The sequence below is a fragment of the Notolabrus celidotus genome, chromosome 7 (assembly GCF_009762535.1).
Source record: "Notolabrus celidotus isolate fNotCel1 chromosome 7, fNotCel1.pri, whole genome shotgun sequence".
NCBI classification, from domain to species: domain Eukaryota; kingdom Metazoa; phylum Chordata; class Actinopteri; order Labriformes; family Labridae; genus Notolabrus; species Notolabrus celidotus.
The window spans coordinates 6,477,108-6,499,484 of NC_048278.1; the positions used below are offsets into that span (position 1 = coordinate 6,477,108).

Consider the following 22,377-nt stretch of genomic DNA (forward strand, 5'->3'; position numbering starts at 1 on the left):
TAGAGCTTATGATAAACTGAAAGAAAAGTTACAACACAGTTTCTGGCGGAAAGCCCTGAAGTTAGACACCTCCTGTTATCGGTCTTGGCTCTGTATTCTGAGCATGGACATCTGAGCAGAAAGGAAGAGACTAAAGAGAACAGCCACAGAGAGGAGGGAAAGAGAGTCACATCAGACAGAGTCAATCTGGCTTTTACTACTTTATGAGAAAGAACAGTGTGGAAGAGCAAAATCACACAAGCACCCAATTCTTTACGATGTTGCTTTAATTAATTAAAACTGTTAAATTGAAAAGATCTGCTTGTAACGGGGGTATGTGACAGGCAGTTTGTTATACCTCCCAAGCTCAACTCAACTCATCTTAGAACGATCGACTTTTTCATCAAGAAAGCTTATAGGTCTCTTCTCTAAAATGTTGTACATGAAATGAACTTTAATTAGCTTTAATTCAAGACTGTAAATTCAAGTCTTTATTGTCAATGTGCAACACAATGAAACAGCAAAGCTTCTCTCTGAGCTGTGCTGAGGTTTTGTTTTGGGGCTTTTATGCATCTAAAGGATAGATCAGTGAGTAGAGTAAGAAACTGGGGCAGGTGAGTTGGGCCGCCTGCTTCAGGACCAGTGGTGGACAAAGTACACGTCTTCATTACTTAAGTCAAAGTATAGATCCTCCATGTGAAATATTACTCCAATACAAGTGAAAGTTACTCTGTCAGATTATTACTTGCGTTAAAGTCCTGAAGTACTTGCTTTTAAAAATGCTTAAGTATTCAAAGTACTTTTAAAATATCTCTAAACATTGTATTTTCACAAAGCATGAGTGCAGTAAAGAATACATAGGAGTACATTTGGTTACATCATGTTTATTTAGAAACCATTACTTGGAATCTAAAAACTATACCATGGAATAAAAACAGACACAAAATTACTCCAAGCACAACACGCTTTCTCAGGTTGGACAGTGAATGTTTGTATGTTTGGGCAGAGTGGGATACAGGAAGAACATTTCAAACAATACGTATCATTCTTCATTTCAAAAACCTCTAACACGGGCTGAAGATATGGACATAGGTGCTCAGGTGGAGAATTATAGCCATCAATACCACCTCTGAATGAACTGCATGATCTGTGTGAAATTTGCTCTTTGTTTGCTCCACGTCCACGTTAGGATCAGATTTCAGAAAAGAGAAGGAAAAAAATCATGATCTGACTTCAAAGCAAAAGTAGTGAGTAACTTGAGCACTGATAGAAATAGTGGAGTCAAAAGTACAATAATTATCTTCTGGATGTAGTGGAGTAAAAATAATAAGTTCCCCCCAAAATAATACTCAAGTAAATGTACTCTGTTACTGTCCACCACTGTACAGGACTATAGCCTCTGTACATGGGGTGCATGAACTTCTAAGCCAAACCTGTCCCCAAAGATTTAAAGTTTGATAGGTTCTTATAAAGGCTCTTATTTACTTTTACAGCTGGACACTTTAACATTTAGCAAATGTTCCTCAAACAGATGTGAAGTACGTCCATTAGGTACTATTTCACGTGTGGATTTCTGCATGTTTAATGTTGAAGCAGCAGTGTTAGATTTGAGACAGACTTCAGTTTTTCTTTGTTTGTGAACATTATCGGAGCTCTGTGACACCAAATAATACAGATCAGGTCTTTGATGAGTTATGTGATACACTTAAACCCTCTCAGGCTTTAAAGCGTGAGCTGGTGTCTGATTGTATATTACCTGCACCTAAGAATTCCCACCACACACACCACACAAACACAAACTTGTGCATCTCAGGTAAAGACGAATGACACTCTGAAGGAAGACGGATGAAGGGTCGATGGAGACGGTGGAAGAATGGAAGAAAGAGTAATAAGGGAAGGAAGGAGACGGGAAAAAGAAGATGGGGAGGGGGGCGGAGAAGGAGGGGAGGGTAGGGGAGGGGGGGATAAATGGCTGAGTAGACGGGAAGATGAGTGAAGCAAGAGAGCAACACTGTGTGGCACACTGCAGACAGAAAGACTAACAGAGCGAGAGAGTGAATGAGCGAGAAAGGGAGACGACAGAGTGAGAGAGAGAGAGCGAGAGAGCGAGAGAGCGGAGGCACGTCAATCGCCCCCTCCTCTCTTTTCCTCCCTTTTCCTCTCCCCTCCTGCTCCCCCTGCCCTCCCTGCCATGTAGCAGACCTTCGCTGGATGGTAACAAGCCACTCAGACGTCTGTAGCATACACACGCACACGCACACACACACATGCACACTCACACACTTACACACACATATGTGCAGCCAGATTTCCTGAAGATCATTTAAACCTTTACATGTGCACTTCTGCGTGTGTGTGTGTGTGTGTGTATGTGTGTGTGTGTGTGTGTGTGTGTGTGTGTGTGTGTGTGTGTGTGTGTGTGTGTGTGTGTGTGTGTGTGTGTGTGTGTGTGTGTGTGTGTGTGCACGTGCGCTTGTGAGAGTGAAAACCAGCCTCTACATATTTAACGGGGAAAAAAAAGGACCCACATCACATGGTTGTTATTCTCTCAAATCTGCCTCTCAGGTCACTTTGACAGTCCACTCTCTCTCTCCCTGCTGCGCTCTAACACACACACACACACACACACACACACACACACACACACACACACACACACACACACACACACACACACACACACACATTCTCTCTTTGGAGCACTCAGCCTCTCGTTCCCTCCCTTTCTCTTCCTCTCTTTCTCTCCCTCTCTCCTCCCACCTGAGCTGTAATTTGCAGGGCTGATGAGGGTGAGGGCAGAGCAGAGGCAGGAACAGAATTCTTCTCACTCTATAACACACACACTTACACACTTACACACTTGCACACTTACACTTACACACACACTTACACTTACACTTACACACACACACACACACACACTGACAGTGTGATTCACAGTGAACAGCTACAACTGGGAGAATCCGATCCTCTGCTTGTGTGTGTGTGCTCTTTTTTTAACCTCTTCTTCCCCTTCTTTTTTCTCTTTTCCTCCCTCGTCGTCACTCTCTCTCCCTCCCTCCCTCCCTCCCTCCCTCCCTCCCTCCCTCTCTTTGCTCCCTGGTGGTGTGTGTGTTTCTGTGTGTGTGAACTGTGGGGATAACAGACGCTCATGTGAGCAGCCTCAGTGGCGGCAGCAGTGACTGGTGAGAGAGAGGAGAGGAGAGGAGCAGAGAGAGGAAGAGAGAGCGTGAGGATAACAGGACCACCACCACCATCATTCTGATCGGATTCACACCAGACATGTGAGAAGATGTCCGTGGGCGGCTGCGCGTGTCCCGGTAAGTAGCTGCTGTGGTGATGGTTGGCATTAACGACAGCCGTGCTCCTGCTGCTGCTCCTGCTGCTGCTGCTGTTGTCAGCCGCTGACTTTTTCTGCTCATTGTTGTTGTTGTTTTATTTTGGTGAGTCGGTGAGTGCAGCGGCTGAGTCGTGGCGTGACTCGGGCAGAGAGAGGCAAAAGGAGAGAGAGGTGCCATGGGCCCTGGGGCTCTGTTTGCAAAGGCTCATGGGAGGTTGCCCTCTGTGATGGCAGAGAGGATGAGGGGGGAAAGGAACATGCTAGAATAAATGGATCAACATGTACTCTGTGTCATTCCTACTTTCCTCTTCGGGCTGACAACAAAGAGCTGCTTAACGTGTAGGGATGAAATGAAAGAACGATCTTTGCTGGCTGTGCAGACATCTGGGGATGAAGTTGTTGCCATGGCACCACTAATGCTACTTCCTCCATCACTTTGTTTTCTTCTTGTTGCTCCTGCTGCAGATGATTTCTGACAGGCTGGTTTAAAAACAGAGTTCCCTCAGGTCAGCGCGGATGTAACTCTCACATGGTGACAGTCAAAGCTCTCCAGAAAGAAAACCCTGACTCTCCTGCAGGAGTGAGAAAAGGAGGATGAGAGTTTGACATTTAAAGGGCAAAGGTCACCGGCTCAGATCAAAGGCTTACATAAGTGATGCTGCACCTTTCCCGACAGCTATTAATGAATGATGTTAAACAGCGAGCAGCAAAGAAGTACATTTAGGATGAGAATTCAGATTCCCCCATTTATCTGTCCAAACATTTGATTTATATCCTTAAAGATTTGACTCCTTGTCTAGTCGTTGTTTAGTGGTCTTGGTACAGTGTCCCCATCCTTGTCTTTTACCCAGAAGTCCTCTCTTCTGGAGTTCATGCGAGAGGTCAGTGAGTGCAAACCTTGGAGGCAAAGAACGCTGACCTTGACTCACATGCAGCTTCATTATGTGTTTATTGATGCTGTTTTCTACTGCATCTGCTCTCCAGTCTGTCTTTGTCCCGTCTTCTCTGCTGCAGTTTTTAGTTTGGTGGTGTTTGCTAAAAGCAGAGGCTGTATGAAAAGATGGACAACATGGAAGCTTCCAGAAAGTGAAGCCAAACAACTTAAAGCTCCTCCTAAAGACTACAGTAGAGGTCATAAGTCCCGCCTCCTCCATTAACAGATGGGACTTTGTTCAAACTAAAAACTATTAGTACACATCAAATACCTTTTTGTGAAACGTGGCTTCTGTCATTTAAGTCAATGCTTGTCATGCTGATTTATTATTATTTATTATACATTTTTTAGATTATATATTTTTTGCCTTTATTGATATGACAGCTGAAGAGAGATAGGAAACGGGGGGAGTGGAGAGTGGGGGAAGACATGCAGCAAATGGTCGAGACCGGGAGTTGAACCAGCGACTGCTTAGTTAGTTTAGTTTGAGTTTGTTATTTGATGCAAATATTGATACTGGATTAGTTCACACAGTGCTGCAGCGGAAACTCAGAGAACATGAACTTTCCATAACCGTGAGTCTGCTACAAACAGGTTGGTTGGCCAAACTTTGTGGCGGGACGTCTACACTGAAGCTTTACCACTTCCTCTTGGATTTCAGTCATCCAGCTGCTCAACCAGTTTACCTTCTTGGCAGCTAATAAAGAAACTTTGAATCTTCACAGCGTAGACTGTGGCTTCCAAAACTTCCTCAACCAAAGATATTAGTGGCCATTGGAGGTTCGTCGTCAATCTTAATATGTAGTCAATGTTTGAAATAGACTTTGGTAAAAGGAAAAGTGGTGTAATGATAACAAAAACTTAGCAGAGGGAGTTTTGTCTTTCACTTTATAAAATCAAATTGGTTAAAGTTGAGTTACAGCTTCAGGGTATCTGGGATGTAAGCCACAGAGAACCCCCCACAGGGAGTAATATCTGTCACATTAGACCACCATATAAGAGGTGTACGACTTTTTCACCGCCTGTTATGACTGCACAAGTCCCCACAGTCCTCAAACTGTTGCTCATGAAAGTAAACAGATAATTCTTTTCATTTTATTGACTTTAATCAGACAGAGGAGGAAAGAAAAGTGGAAATCAAGTTCTGGAAATAAAACTTGCACCCTAGAGTCTCAGGGAATATATTAGGCGTTACAACGATTTATGTTGCACTCCTGGTGGGTCGTGTACAACATGAAATATAATCCTGTAGAAGAAAATGTATTCATAACCATGAAAGATGAACTCGGATTCTTCTGTTATCCAATCTACAGCAGCAGGAGAGGAGGAAGTGAGTGGTGCTGTATCACCCTGACGTGGCCTCCTCTCCGCTCTCCACAGTGGCTGCTGTGGTCAACCCTCACACAGCCTGAGATGTGGATAGAGAAATATAGCCGACCACGCATACAGGATCAGATTTCCCTGGTGCCAGTCTGGACTTTAATCATTAGAAAAGATGGAAACACTAACTGGTCTCATGTTTGTGGTTTGGAAACTCTTTAGCTGACAGATTTTTTTAAAAGGCGGAAAGTTTCAGAGGAGCCAAATCAGGAGAGAAAGCCAACTCATCCTGGTCTGAACAAGTTGTATTATAACCACGGATGACTGGGTGAAGAAATGACACACGACTGAAGCAGAAGGACGTCGAAATGTGAAAAAAAAAAAGAAATATTGGCACTGTGATCAAACCAGACGGATTTGGTATCAGCGAGGACAAACCCTCCAGACACAACAGATGACAATTTGTCTTGGACACACAAAGGCGCGGGGAAACGTGGTGTACCACTGTTAAATTTGACTGCATGCACACATGAGTTTGCTTGCGTGTGTGTGTGTCTGTGCGCGTGTGTTTTCAATCTCTGCGCAGCGCCCCGTGCTATGAAGGCAAACGCTGCCACCTCAGCCGTTAAACAAGCCTGCACAGCAGAGGCGGGAGCGTTTGTTTAGAACCGAGCCGGAGCTATCTTGCGGTCAGATTGCATACTTAATCAACGTGGTCATGGAAATTTCCAAAAAGACGTATGACCGCACGAGTGTGTGTTCACTTTTTCTCTCATATTGTTTTCTTTGGTGTTCCCCTTTCTTTTCCCCCTCTGTGTCTCTGCTTTACAGATATATCCTTTTTTTCTGTTTTCCTCCACATTTCTTCAGTTTAGAGGAAAAGTAGAGTCCCTGACTTAATCCACACCATCCCTGGGTTCATAGATCTTTGGAACAATGTCCTAAAAAAGGCAACACAAGTTATGTTTAAACTCTCCTGTCATTCTTTTATATTTAACATACAAACCTGTGGGCCTGAAACAGTGTATGATGAGTAAACTCACACTTACACGCATGCTGTGACGCAACTGAAAACTAACATAAACACTGCCTCAAATTACGGGACAATCCCTTCCATTCACTCATGTTAACTTCATATGACCCCAAAACTTGACCCCATAGAGGTGCTGCTTGATTTGCACACTGACGCAAACATATCCTGCTTCAGTTGCACCATGAATCCACAAACAGGGGTCAATCGATGTCGTTCTGACCAGATTCAGTAGAAGAGTGGAAAATGTGAAACTACAAAGTCTCACTGAAGTCACTCCTCGTCTCTTTCTCTCGTTCTCGCTTGTTTACATTCCAGAGCCGTGTTCAACACACAGGGATCCTCCCACTACTTGGGTGGCCTCAAAGTTTGTGCATTGAGTGTATGGTGTGTATACGTGTGCATGTGTGTGTGTGAACGTATACACACGCAGCATGTGCCCCAACATGTGGATGACATAAACAGTGGAGTAAGGAGAGTGGGGCCGTGCTGTACATCCACTAAAAGAATCCAGAGAACAGTCTGCTCTCTGCAGCCACAGATGTTTCATGTTGTTGGTGAAATCACATTCTGACCCCATTTCTCCCCCTCCTCACCCCTCGCTTCTTCACCTTTATCCCGTCTCACCCCTGCACAATGTTTTACCATACACTGTGTATATACCCTCATCCTCCCCTCCCCTCTCCCTCCTCCCTTCACTGCCTGTTTCTCTTTGACTTCTCTGATTGCTAGCGTATGTTGGCTGGCTGGCTGGCTGGATGAGAGAAGGGGAGGTGGGTTGGGGTGGGGGGAGGTAAGGAGGGATGAGAGGGAGAAGGGAAGAGAGATGGAGAGAGAGAGAGTGAGAGAGTGATAGAGAGAGGGAGGGGAGGAGGGGGAAGGGACTGTGCCCTCTCATGCAGAGAGTCACATGGTGTCCCTGATTGGAGGAAAATGAGTAAAGACTGCAGCCCGGCTGAAATGGCAACAGACAAAAAGGCACAAAGGCTGAGCTGTTTGGAAACGGGTTGCACAACAAGAGAGGCTGAAGAGGAGGAGGAGGAGGTAGAGGAGGAGGAGGTAGAGGAGGAGGAGGAGGAAGGGGGTGTGATGGAAAGGAAGAGAGAGATGTGGATTAAGAGAGAGATGAGGAGCAGGGAGGGTGGCAAGAAGAAAAGAGAAAACAGGAGAGGAGAGAGGTGACGGAGGAGGAGGTGGATGGGGGGGTGGGGGGGGGCAGGGAGCAGAAAGAGCCAAGAAAAGAGAGCGAGTGGGAGATGAGCAATGTAGGAGCGCAGGAAGAGTGGGTGGGTGGGTGGGAGAGAGAGAAAAGGGTGAGACAAAGTGGGAAAGAGAGAAAGAGAGATCAGACTGTTTCTATGTTTTCTGCTAGGCTGAGCGGTGACGTGATTGGCTGAGGGGGGGCGAGGGTGGCGGGGGGGGGCAGACCTGACTCTGAGATCAGAGACAGACAAAATGGCTCCCAGAGAACAGAGAACGCAGCATCAGGGCACTGTCATCTCCCTTCACACAGCTGTCAGCTGACACCAGCCTCCACTGAAACACACACATGTCTGACACTCGCACACACACACACACTCCCACACGTACACACTCTGATACACACTCTCTTAAAGGCTAAGCCACCTGCAAAATGCCAACATGAGAGAAGAAGAAAAAAACGAAGGATGATGTATAATACTGCTGATCATCACTTTGCTTTAACATACACATCTGAATATTTGTAAGACACATTATATGGAGTTATGAAAATGGCTTAAAGCCGAGTCTTTCTCCTGTTATAATCCTGTCAACCATTGGCCTGGATGAACATGTGACGCGTTGCCACTGAGGTTCCCTTGTTGCAGGGTGTCTGTGCTCGCCTGCCAGAGAAAATCCTGAGCAGGGAATTCACCCAGTGAGCGAGAAAATACTGTTGGACAGCATGAAAACAAACACACTGGCTCTCTGCAGCCACAAGAGGGCGCTGCTATCAAAGAAGCAGCTCTGATTGTAGGTCAGCTCTAATTTCTCCCCCCTATAATGAAGTCCTGACTGTAACTATGGAGAGAGATGGCCCTGTGAGGAATAACAACTGCATCATTTGCATACAGTTTGACTTACAGAAGACATTTGCATAATGGTTTTGATTGTTGTTGTTTTTCATGCCAAGTTGTGCTTAATTTGCGACTGTGAAGGAGCTGCATCAATATCAATTCTCTGTCAGACGGATGAGTAGTCTGATCATTATTGTAAATAAAGAGTAAAACTACAAGGAAGTGGAAATACTTCATGAAGTAGCTACAGTTACACATGCATTGATATAAAACGTCAAAGTACTCATTTTGAACTATTTCTTCAACAAGTGTTTCGTTGTTTACACTTTTTCGATGACTATTCATTCTACTTATGGAGAAAATGTCTCTTGGTATACTTTATAATGTAAAGTATACGAACCAAAAAGAGGCAGGGTAACAAAAATATAAATGTCAGCTTTTCATCTTTTCAATACTATCACAAATCACACAGCTGTGGCAACAAATCTCTTTAAAATGTACATTAACTGAGAGAAAAGAAAGGAGACCCACCTGCCACCCCACCCAAAACCCACAGACTTGATTGTGTTCATTTTTAAAGAGCGTATACTGTGTTTACAACGGATTCCCGACTAAACAAAAGCTGCACATCAAAATCTTGGATTTCAAGACTTTCAAAAAAGGCACAAACGGATAGGTTGCACAAAGAACTCAGCAGAAGATTAATCCCAGTAAGGTTTCCAGTGCCCCAAATGTTCAAACTATGAGTGTCATTATTCTGCTTTATCAGCTGAAAACTGTTTACAGAGACAATAACCTCATGGAAATGTTTTTACTTAGCAAATACAAAGTATTAAACACACAAATCAAGCTGCCTCTTCGAACTAGTGCAATAATCGTATAGTAATCTAATATGCAGTAAAGATGACATCTTAACTTTGAGTAATTAGGTTTATCTTTAAACTGTAATAACTTTATGATTGATTAACTACACAACAGGTCAAACACTGACAGAGCGGGATGTTTGCTGTCTTTATCAGAGCTCCCAGACTGAGGTTATATACGGACATTTATTGTGTTTAATTAGTTAACTTTGTGGTTGTCAACATGTAGCTGTGATGTGAAAGGTTCCTGTGGTGCAGTCTTACTCAGAGTGAGTGAGATTTAGGGTAGATAATATTCTGCATCCGATAGTTTTGTTTCGATTGAGGAGTAGGGAGAAGAAAGATGAGTATGCTGTGATAACATTCAACAGCAGCTTGTTTGTTATCTCTAAATACTCTGTTTAGTTTTGGTCTCAGCCGCTCATCTACTACAGGAAACTGGAATACATAAATAAATGGAAGAGTCATATCTTAAGCCGAGATATTTAATGGACTGTGTTTCAGTATTGTTCTTTTTATTGGAGATCAAGATTATAGATGTTGATGCTAATAATTAGAAACAGAGGGCGAATATATAATAACGATATCACATTGTTCTTTTTTGCATTCAAGAGCTTTATTGCCAAGTGAGCTCACACACACAAGGAACTTGATGTGGTGATTGGAACACCGGTACTTAACAACAAGACAGTAAGGATAGTAAATATAGAAACCAAAAATCTAACCTAAAAATTCTAAATAAAACTAAAAATACTATATGTACAAAGAAAGGTAAAGAAGTACTTTTAAAGACATGAAATAAGTTAAATTAGCCTAAGCCAGAGTGCCGTTTTAGCAGATGAATATAATAATAAATATTAATATTAATTATTTGATTAAATACAACCATTTTATAATAACACCCATTATTCAATACACATTAATGTCTAATGTACATGTCTTAGCCAGTAACATGCCCTAGATGGATTTTTAATTCATTCATAAAATAGAAAAAGACATTGTGTTATGCTTTAGTTTCAGAACATGATTGATATTTATGTCAAATGTAATAATAAACTGCATTATTATGTAATCATAACAGAATTCATAATACAAACACCAGCAAGTAACCTTTTTTACATTTGGTATGCTGTTATTTAGGAGGGGTAAATGTGGCTGCCTGAAGTGTCTGTAAACATTATTTGTTTATCCATTTGTTCGGCTTTGTGAGGACCGACATTTGCCTATGCGGATTATTTCAAATGCCATTAATCTGGTCTTTCTCTTATATACAGCATATTGCTGTATTTTTTACATGTATTTATTTGCTTTATTTTTATTTTTATCTTTATTTTTATTTTTCTGCAAAGCGACTTTGAGAACCATGAAAAGCGCTATACAAATCCTATCAATTCTTATTCTTATTCTTATTATTCTTATTATTCTTATTATCATTCTTATTATTCTTTAAAATAATTTTATGATTAAATGACACATTGAACCCAAGCAACCTATTAGCCATAACACAAAGATTCATGCACTTGTAAAGAAAAAATTTAAAGAAAAAAAACAAAAAACTAAATGAAACATTGAGGACATTTTTTAACCAAATTTCAATCATTAAATCCTGAAAGATGAGGAGGAGATTTTGACCATGTTTACATTTGGTGGAGACATAATTGGTGAATATAATCCTGCTTCCTTCTGTGTAAAGCAGCTGCATTTTAGACCAACATCCACATCTGAGCATGTCATGGCTGCAACTTTTTGTCCTCTCAGAATCATCTCATGAGTTTACATTTTTAAACTAAAACTTGACTGATTCAAGGAGGCTTACGACACAGGAGCCTAGATTTGAAAAAATCCAACAGTTTGCCATGCCATGCGCCGCTGCATGTGCCGGTAGTCCAGCAGCATTTGCCATGGTTGTAGATATGCCAGCAGGAGGCCAGCACCACGTGCCAATTGTTAGAGTTGTAAGACCCCAGACAGTCCCGGCACCCTCCATGTTTCATTTCCATCATGCATATGATAACTTCTACCAGGGATCTTGCTTTAAGACATTTTTTTGGCTTTTCCTAAGTTTTGCATAGTGATTGTAAATAGAGGAGTGTGTACGTGTGTGCTCCAGGTGTATAAAATTATGGTTGTTTGGTACCTCTGTGCTGACAGACAAGTAATAATCTAGCCATATCCATGCTAATAATATAAAACTGGTGAGCTAACAGCAAAGATTATGTCTGCTAACAAGGTTGTTACAATTACAATCATGAATGTGTCGTTAAAAAACAGCTGATGCTACGTTGATATCAACAGGTTAAAAGGTCAAAGTAGTTACTCAGGGCAAAGGCTTCTGTGATGTTATTTGGGATCAAGAGTTAATGCTGTAAAGAAATTGATTGCATTGATTTTCATATGCATCATAGTGGCGTCCCATGGAAGACACAGGTGTGACAGTCCCTTTCGAGTGTCACCCTGATGAGCGGTATACCACTGAGAGGATCGACACACCAGTGTGGACTCGTGGTGTACCAATGGCCATAGCACACACAGCTGAGATACCAGCACATGCAGTGACATATGGTTGGGCATACCATCAGCCACTTCTGATCTTGCCATAGTTCTGTATATCTGGATTATATTTTGACTCATTTGTAAGGGGTTAACAAACAAAACATTACAGGAACTCTACAAAACATAATTATCCATTACAAGTTTCAGGGAGAAGATATCAAGCTTTGGTTATATCTCTAGGTGCATTTAAATGGATTTCACTCTTATTCTTTCTCTTGACGAGAACAAATGTTAGATCTGCTCTTTATAAACTTTTTTATATAAGCTAATAATTTATCAGTTATAATTAGGTTGTTAGGCATGCGGGTAAAATATGCATCAGTAGAAACAATAACAGTTGTAAAATGAGTGTTGTTTAGATTTCAAAGATCAATATTCCCTCTTACACAGAATAAATAACGTAGCACAACATGGAAGTAAAGTACAGCCTCTGCTGCAGACACATTTTTGGTGCTTGCTCACAGACTTTTTGATCTAAAGCTTGCCAAACTTCTCCGTTAGTACCCAATCCTCCAAAAAGTGGCAGCTTGTCTTTTGGATCTGTTATCAGAGCTAAATCAGATACATAGATCCCTGTCCCTCTGTCTGAGCCAATCAGAGAGCAGAGCTGCCAAACATATCAAACCTGGCAGACAGTGACCGCTGAAGAAAGCTCCAGAGACATCTCGCTTCCATATAAAGGAAAGAGACTAACTGTGCTCCTGATGTGTTAATGGTTTTTCTGACTTTTTACTATGGAAAGGTAATACACCATGAAAGTGTAGCTGTGCTGTTACACTCAGGGAAGGAAATGTGATGAATGTAATCTATGAAAACAGGAGCGGTTCTATTTTCATTCCTATCAGGAGAAAAAGGAAAAACAACAATTAACTGATACCACTCCTATTCAAGTTCAGCTCTCTTTATGAATCCAGGATCAGTTTGGTCAGGGTGGTCTTTACTCTCACAACAACACAAGGCTGTCCCCAGATCAGTGTTTGGACTGTGTTAAAGAGGGCCGGCTGGGACACTCGTTATCTGAACTGTGGCAGATGTGTGAGCCGTCAGTTTCCTGTTGACTAGTGAGTGGAAGTGGCACACATTTAAACATACACACACACATGCATGCATAAGAGCACACGCTCATGCTGACACTTGGATTGACAAGCACGCACACACACATACACACACACAAATACTGTAGACGGCCCTCTCCCCCTTCCTCGTGCCCCTGAGCCTGAGAGTCTGGACATGGGAGATATCAGAGAGAGGGAGAGGCATGAAAACAGAGTTAGTCTCTGAGTTAGATCAGTGTGTAGCTGTGAAAGTGTGTTTGTGGGTGACAAAATGGCGATGTCAGAACAGCTAGAAAGTGAAGGAGGTGAGTCTCTATTTCATGTTTCTCACTACAGAGCTCCACAGGATCAAAGAAATCTAAACAGCTGAAGAGGATGTCTTTCTTGATGTGTCTTGGCGTTTGTTGATGTTAGCAGGAAGTCTGTTCAAGTTTGATCTTATTCCCTCTGGGTGACTTTGATGAAGGTAAATTAAAGAAGCAGCACTTTTAGGTTGAGGCTTAGTGGAAAAATCACACGGTGCACTTTACAGAGTTTATTCAGCCACTGCATGCTGCCACTCTAATCACTTATTGTACATGGATTTATAGCTTTAGGTGTGAATGTATTAATGTGAGTTGTAAAATAGGGCTAGCTGCTAAAGTAGTGTAAGTGTGTGTGTGTTTACTGCTTGTGTGTGTAGATGTGTGTGTGTATGTGTGTGTTTTCTTGCTGGTTGGGGTGCTGGTTGGAGATAAGGCCTGCCGTATGCCTGAGAGCGAAAGAGACGGTGTGTGTAAGCCCTTCAAGCCTTATCCTGACACACCCCCCACCCCAGCCTCCTCTCCATCACCACACACACACACACACACACACACACACACACACACACACACACACACACACACACACACACACACACACACACACACACACACACACATACACACATACACATATGCAGCAGGGATTAACCCCATCATGTACCATTTCAATGGGCAAGCTTTGGAGACACACACACACGCACACACAGGATTAACCCTTGTGTGTCCATTTCCATGGCTGATTCTTCGCCTCGCTCCGGTTGTGACAGCATTGACTTGCTCGTGTTGCCATGGCTACAGGGGGCTAGTGAAGTAAGATAGGCAAATCCACATAAGTCACCCACAGCAGACACTCTAAGCTACAACTGCCTCCACCTCCCCCGGATACTAGACACACAAAGATGCTGCCAGTAGTGACAGGAGGCTCGTGAGCTGTGAAGTGCTCGTGTCACAAGCTTACCACAATCAGACCAGCATACAGGAACTCAGCCCGAGCGTCTTTATGCAGACCGGGTGCGAGACGGGCCTCAGAGCAGATTATATGCTCTTTATGTGTCTGGCTCTGAGACACACTGCACTTCATCAAACACTGGAGTCTGCAAAGAGGTCTGTGTTTGAGTTGTTGTCTTCATTATGAAAATGAAAGGGAGAAAGAAGTTGTTCTCCAGAAGGCGTATCCAGCCGGAGAAAAAATAGGTGAACACTTCAGGATACAATGACTCAGAAGCTGTGGCAGAAAACAGAGCAGACAGAAACAATGAAAATACAAAGAAAGAAGTTTATTTTTTCAACACTGTTTATTTTGATTTTTAACAGATTCTACATTACTTACCATCAATATAATGAAAAAAACCCAATAATAATAATTAGAATAAATAAATAAATATAAATAAATACAATTGTATACACTAGCAGTCAAAAGATTGGACACACCTTCTCATTCAATGGTTTTTATTTATTTAATTTATTTTCAACATTGTAGATTAATAATGAAGACATCAAAACTATGAAATTATCTGGTTTTGCCATAATCTGGATTACAACAGTAGTCAAATAGGGCTATCCATTTTATACTAACCCTACCTCTGAACAACACAACTGATGGTCTCAAACACATTAAGAAAGTGAACTCTTGACAAGGCTCATGTTAATTAGAAACCATTCCAGGAGACCACTTCATGAAGCAGACTGAGAGAATACCAAGAGTGTGCAAAGCTGTCATGAAGGAAAAAGGGGGCTGCTTTACAGAATCTAAAATATAAAAGATATTCTGCTTTGTTTAACACTTTGTTGTTCATTAAATAATTCCATATATGTTCTTTCATAGTTTTGATGTATTTGGTATTAATCTACAGTGTTTACAATAATTAAAATAAATGCAAACCCTTGAACTAGAAGGTGTTTCCAAACTTTTGACTGGTAGTGTATATAAATTATATATATATATATATAATAGAAATAAATGGTAAAAATAAGAATAAAAGAAAGAAGTTTAAACTTTGCTTTACCAGAGAATAAGAAACCCTTAAGATTAGGTTCATTAACGTTGTAGGCCAACACTTAAAAAAGAAAGAGAAGAAAGTCATCGGGATAAAAAAGGGAGTTTCATTGATGGACCAAACTTTTTTTGGTTCAATAATTAAAATCAGTTGTTATTCAAGTTATCATAAACAGAGTTAAGGTTGAAATACAATTTATAAGGGGTCTTGTAATTATTATTTTGGTCTTAAATTGGGCAGTACCTTACAATTATTATGTCCCATCCTCAGAAAATTTCAATAATATTGATTGTAAAAATAATAATATACTATATTTTTTCTTTTATATATATTTTTGTGTGAGGTTTAATTCACATATTAATCACATGTTTAAGAATTATTTATGCCATCATTTTTACAAATCAATTCCAAGTGCAAATTTCTGAAGCAGAATAATACCCACATTTACTTTTGTGCAAATAAACTATGATCACTGTTTATCTTTAAGTCACAGATTTCAAACTACTCCTCTAACAAATGATTTTACTTAAACTTAAATATATATTTATGATACTATAATCATATCACCTTTATCTGCCATTGTTCAGATACACACCAACCTCTGTGGAAGCCTTTGATTTGTTTCCAAACAGCAGCTCCCAGGAGCAGCTTAATTTGCCAATGAAACTTTGATGAAACATTGTGTTTTCACTGCCTGTGTACATGAGATGTGAATAAATCAGAGCTGAATTTACTCTGTTGGCTGCAGCGTCTTTAGATAATCGAGGCAGGGCGAAAGTGCTTCAGTGATTTAAAGGAAAGGATTCTTCAAATGCTGATATTGGAAAGCCAGTTGTAAATGTTCAAGTCCAAGTCCAAGTTGTATCTTCTTTTGATGAATACTGCATGTAAAATTAATATTAAGACGTGAATGTATGAAAAACTACTGACCTAATACTGCTTGTTCTTTTTTTATCCCAACTTTGGCCATATGGGTGAGTCTTTGCTGGCTGTGATCTGAATATCTGATTATGATTTTAGGCGATTTAAGCAGATTTAGAGGCCCAAGGGAGTCTCCCTTTGGCTTAGTGCTTCCTGCGTGTGTATGTGTGTACCATAGACTGTAAATAAAAGGTGTGTACAGGGAAGGAAGGAGGGAGACATTCCCTGTGGTATGGGATTTTTTGGTCCACCTTGGAGACAGCCCAGTGTGGAAACTAAAAGACGTGTCTGTGAAGGTTCTCAGTCATCCAGGTCATGGTAATCCAAAGCTTGATCCATAAGGCAACTGGACTGGTAGAAATTCTTGAAGACGTTTAACCTCTCCTCCAAAAGGCTTCTTCAGTTCTGACCAGACTGGAGAATAGCTAGAAAATATAAGCCTCTAACAGTCGTGTGTGGCTACCTGGACACACCCACGACTGTTAGAGGCTTATATTTTCCAGTCCCAGTCCAGTTGCCTTACGGATCAAGCTTTGGAAACTAAAAGACACAGTTCATTGTAAACAACCCAAGTCTTGTATTCATGGGGGGAATTAATATGGACTATCTTAATCTGCTGTTGACTGATCATGCTCCTGCAGCTGCTGCATATTCACCACACATAATGGACCCATGTGTATAATGCATATGGCCAGGCTTGTGTCACTGTCTCAGCTTGGTTGTTTGAAGCAAGCTGATGTGCACTAATTAGGCAGACGTGAAGACCACTTAGCAGTCAGCATGATCTTTATTTCCACACACACTTCCACACGGCTGCATTAGGCCAATTCTCATCTGTGTCAGTTACAGTGAAGGGATGGGAAACAGGGGGAGGAAGGAAGGAAAAAAATGCTTACCAGACAACCTTCATGTGCAGTTGTGCATTAGTGGGGGGAGGAGGAGGAGGAGGCGGAGAAGAAGGGGGAGAGGGCGGCTGGCGGTGCTGGGCAGAGGAGAGAGGAGTAAATGCATTGCAGAGGGACAGGAGGAGGAGGAGGGCCTACAGCTATTGTTCATGTCCTCCCGTGAACAAAGGGCTCATCTGGGTCCGTATGTAAACCCACAGCAGGCTTCAGCCCACCGACAAGGCCTCATGCAGGACAAAACATAACTGACCAACTCCCGCTATTTCGGCCTTATTCGGTTGCGGTCTCTCGGTTGGAAGAGATTGTTTCATTGATCCTCTTCGGAGGGACGTGTTGTGTGGATACGTTGCGTAAAGCGGGCCTATCGGTTTTTACGCACGGAGCGTCTATCATCACGGATCTGTAAACATCAATTTTCTGATTGAACTTCTTTGCAGGTAAATGCTTTTTTCTGCCAAACACACTCTTATACCCGCTGTGGTGCTGAAATGTTGTAAACTAGCCGCCGTGTTCGTGGTTTAGAGTCTGATTCTGGTGATTTTTCCTTGAAAAGGGATTTATCGCTAAGGAGCACACGGCTAGCTGGTTACTATCTGTTAGCTTGTCCCACAGGCCTACATGGCTGTGTTGTTTATGTGGTTGAAGATGTCCACTTTAAAGGATATGTTCGGCTTATGTTTACTTCCTGTTCTTGGACATTGCTTTCCATTCGCTTTACAGAGTGAAGTTGATCTTATAAGCAGCTGTGTTAACGTTTTAGACTCAGGAGCTACCGTGTTAGCATCCAGCGCTGGCAGCCTTTCTAATTGCCTTTGTAAGCAGACAACTCCTTTATCAAAGCTGCTTTGGCTCTTTTAATGTGCTTTCTAAAGAGGTTGAACTTGCATAATATGCAGACACTTTATTGGATCTCATGTTTTATACAGGTGTATATGAAAACATTGCTAAAGTAGGTTAATGGTCCAGGATAAGCTATGTTCAGTATTCCGGACAGGCTGGACGCAGCCTGGAGTCCAAAACTACCTCAGCTTACTCTCATTTAAAGGACAATCCATTTGAAAATTCTATTATTAGTCCATAAAGCATCCAATGGTTCAGCTCCCCAGTACATCTCTGACTTGCTCACAGTGTATAACCCGACCACGATCCTTAGGTCAGCAGGTGGAAGTCTTTTAAATATACCCAGAGTCAAATCAAAGTCTGGTGAAAGGGGCCTTTAGTTACTGTGGTCCATCTTTTTGGAACAAACTGCCTGCTGACCTCAGGTCCATCACTACTGTCTCCACCTTTATAAAAAGACTCAAAACATGTTTATTTTCTCAAGGGTATGAATGATACGATGACTGATGTGACTGGATGGATGTGCAGCAACACTTGCTGTTTGTTTGATTGCTGTGTTTGATGTATGTTGGGTGTATCTATTGTTTTTCTGTTTTTCTTTATTCTATTTGGGAAAATGTTTTTAATTCTCCACGTAAAGCACATTGAACTTAAGAGTAATGAGATGTGCTTTATAAATAAAATTGCTATTGCTATTGTTAAAAGAGTTTGTGGATGATGTGCATAGGGTTGCCAACTTTCTCACTACTAAATAAGGGACAGGTGTCATGGTGGTGTGAGCATGATGTGTGAATTCAGCGTATATACATATTCTGATTCACCTGGAAATGCAGAAAGTGTGTATATTCCCTTTAATCCTTACTGTATCATTATGTAACCTCACATAAATAAACCTCAAAGAAATCACAATTTGGCTCTTTACATCAAAAAACAGGCAAAAGAAAAATTAAATGCAAAACAGGAGTATGACGCACCAATTTTACTTTTCCATGGATACTTTTTGCTGCCTGGACTGACTCAAGCAGTCTTTTGTCCTTTTGCACAGCCAGAGAGAAGTCCTTACATGACATGTCACAGTTTACAGAGATTTAAAGTTCATTTTAGATCAGCTCTGTGCTGCATCTGTGTCTTGAGTCTGACCATTTAATGGCCATCAGAGAGAAAATCATCTTCACACTTTTTTGCAGGTGTGATTGGCACATGATCCACTGTTGTTTTATCTGATCTAGGCTCTGTAGAGTCCAGTCTGCTGTTTTTATAAGAGTTAATAGTCAGTATACGGGACAATTGAGGTCCCGTATGAAACAAACCAATTTAGCCCGGGATGTCCCGGCTGATACGGGACAGTTGGCAACCCTAGTCACCCCAACAATCATGGAGGCAGCCTGGAGTCCAAAACCACCTCTTTTGACAAGATCTGGGTTTGTTAAAAGAGTTTGTGGATGATGTGCATCACACAGAACCTCCATTGGCTTCCCATCACCTCCAGAATACAGTACAAGAACCTCCTCATCACCTACAAAGCCCTCCATAATCTAGCTCCCTCATAACTCACAACCTTCTGCAGCCATACAATCCCCCCTGCAACCTCCTTACCACCAATACCAACCTCCTCATCAAACCCAAGCACTGAACCTGGGGGGACAGGGCTTTCTCTGTCGCCCCCCCAACACCTCAGACTCTCTCCCTCACTCACCAACTTCAAATGTTTGTTTGTTTCTGTTTTTTGCTTTGTTTTGCAATACTTATCTATTGTATCATTTTTTTTGTGAAGTGTCTTAGAGAAACTTTTAAAGTGCTTTTATAAATAAAATGTATAATTAGTATTATTGTTGTCTATGTTGTTTAAAAGCTCAAATAAGACATGCTGTGGTGCCTGGTTTATGGCCAACAGGATATGTGCATGTATAATGGATATATGTATGTAGTGAGCTATGAACATGATTCCCAATGGAGGAAGTGGAGTCCAGCTGATGAGATTGTGACTGCCTGTCATTAACCGCTAACAGGAGAAGAGAGGAGCTAATGGAGCTCTCAACAACTAATGGACACATAAGCATTGATTATTTATTTATTTATCAATCCCATTTGTTTTCCTCTGGTGGTGCATCCAGCCCATAGCATAGCAGGGCTGGCTCACACAGTAAACAACTTGTTTTTACAGAAAGTGGAGGCAGGGTTTCAGATCTGTGGGTGCTTTATGTGCTTTTTCCTGTTCTACAATGAATATACTACCTCTCAATGTAAACATCATTTATGTTTGTATTGATTTAGACTACAAGAGTTATGATTTTTCGATATGAGGAAGGACCCAGAAGACTGCTGAAATGTACAGATATAATCCCTACATTACATTTCAAACATGATGTGGTATATAAGACACACCAACTTGATGCCTATTAGTGTTGCCCCCTAGGACAGCTTTGAGCTCAGCTGTTTGTCTGTTGATATCAGGATGTTTACGTTCCTGTAAAGTCTGACCAAATTTTGCAAAACGGCTATTATAGTGAGGTACAAAGGTGTTTATTTGACTTCTTCTGACACATTCAAGGCTATTTTACTCCCTTTTGTTGTTCTGTGTATGTGTAATATATGTATAACAGCAGCACCTGCTAGAAGACACACCACCAATATTCATCCTACCAATTACAATGAAGTGTAATATCTACCATCTCATTTTTCTTCTGTCAGATATGTTTAGTATGCAGAGACAACACAGAGACATTAATAAGGCGGGGCTTCACCATGGTGACTGCCGGGGTCGTGACCCCGAGGCACGCCACGCCTGGTTGGCCTTTATTGGAGAGCTGGGCAATTAGAGTAAAACAAGGGATGGAGCTGTGTGAGAGATTTATCTGTTTTGTTGTTTCTATATGTGTGAGTGTGTGTGAATAGTCTCTCTTGGTCTTCTTGTGTTTGCTGTTTGAAGATGGAGAGCAGCAGTTTCAGTCAGAGTTTAGCAATAGAGCTGTGTTGTTGTTGTTGTTCTGGTCTTTATGAAGCAAATTGGGGATGGTCTGTGAATGCTGAAGTCATTCTTTGTGTTGCTCTCAAAGTGACAAACATTAGAAAAGCAGCAGTCATTTTAAAGGGTTAACCATCTTGCCTTTTCTTTTTGGACCTATCATTTGAGTGTAATTTTACCCTCATGTCAGTCACAGTTGTGACTATCTGGAGGTAATAATAACTGACATTTATAATAACCTATGAAGTAAAGTGGTGTTTATGTTCTTTCTGTTTTCATCTACTCTGTTCCAGGCTGTTCCTCCAAGTCATTCAAGCTGTACTCCCCCAAGGAGCCCCCCAACGGTAGCACTTTTCCCCCTTTCCACCCCGGCACCATGCTGGACAGAGACGTGGGGTGAGTTTGATGTCTGTTTCCTGTGTGTTGTGTAGTTTGTACTGAATGAGGAGGATATCAAGACTTCCTGTACATAGATTGTAGTTTAGAAGATATTCCCTGTCACTTGTTGATCAACAAACTCATCAGAAGTTTTTAGCTGATGGTGCCGAGTTGGGCTGTATTGTAATTTAGTACTGGAGGGGACTGATTTTGTTGCTATCATTAAAACGGTAAAGGAGAGGGACGTTTTACCCACATCACCACTTCTGTAAAAAATACCTGAACTGTTTAAGAAGTATATAATAATTGGACCCACTATTAAAAGTACCACAAAACATGCTGTTAAAACAGCCTTTGGAGCACCCTTTTGATACAAACTGGTTTAATTGGCTCTTTTTAAACAGGAACCCCAGAAACTTTGGACATTTTCACGACATTCTGCCTCCAAAATGTTCCAATCTTTAAATCCTCTGAAAGTGTTTGTGAAAGTGTCTCTGCCCCTGTTACAAATGTAAAAGTCTTTCCTTTGAATGTTTAAACAACTCTGCGTTTACATGTTAAAACAAAAATGACTGAGAATGCTGGGATACGCATGCCAGACTAGATGTTGGCCGGATTACTTTGTATTGAAAGATTACCACAGTACCCTGTGCACATAGCAGTTCTTCAACAGAGCAGTAGATACAAACGAAGAAGAGGACTTTGGCGAACACACGCTGGAAAAGTCATTCAAGTCAGCAGCACAAACATAGCTCACTAATCCAACATTGTTGTTGTTATCCTTCTATCCGCACATCGGCTATTTGATTGGGATTTAATACACACGTGTGAATGGGGCTGTGATGGCGCTGATTCTCAACAAAAATACCACCCAGGAAAAAAACAGTTTAAAAGTTTGCTTTTTCAGTCACCCAAAATTCTGTTTCTGCCTAAACGCAACAATGGTTTACAGTTTT

At 41.5% G+C, this 22,377-nt stretch overlaps 1 protein-coding gene across 6 annotated transcripts in view; it reads left to right on the forward strand.

The window, feature by feature from the left end:
- Nucleotides 1-22,377, forward strand: part of ldb1b (LIM-domain binding 1b) — a 45,714-nt gene that overhangs the window by 13,021 nt on the left and 10,316 nt on the right. For 2 of the 6 annotated variants that reach the window (XM_034688014.1, XM_034688015.1), the window contains exons 3-4: nucleotides 3,125-3,299; nucleotides 21,337-21,439. In XM_034688014.1, coding sequence (XP_034543905.1) covers nucleotides 3,272-3,299; nucleotides 21,337-21,439 — 131 coding nt within the window. In that variant the 5' untranslated portion in view covers nucleotides 3,125-3,271. Of the gene's footprint in view, nucleotides 1-3,124; nucleotides 3,300-17,308; nucleotides 17,676-21,336; nucleotides 21,440-22,377 lie in introns of those variants that run through there. The other 4 variants (XM_034688018.1, XM_034688020.1, XM_034688016.1 and 1 more) reach the window with 3 other exon arrangements.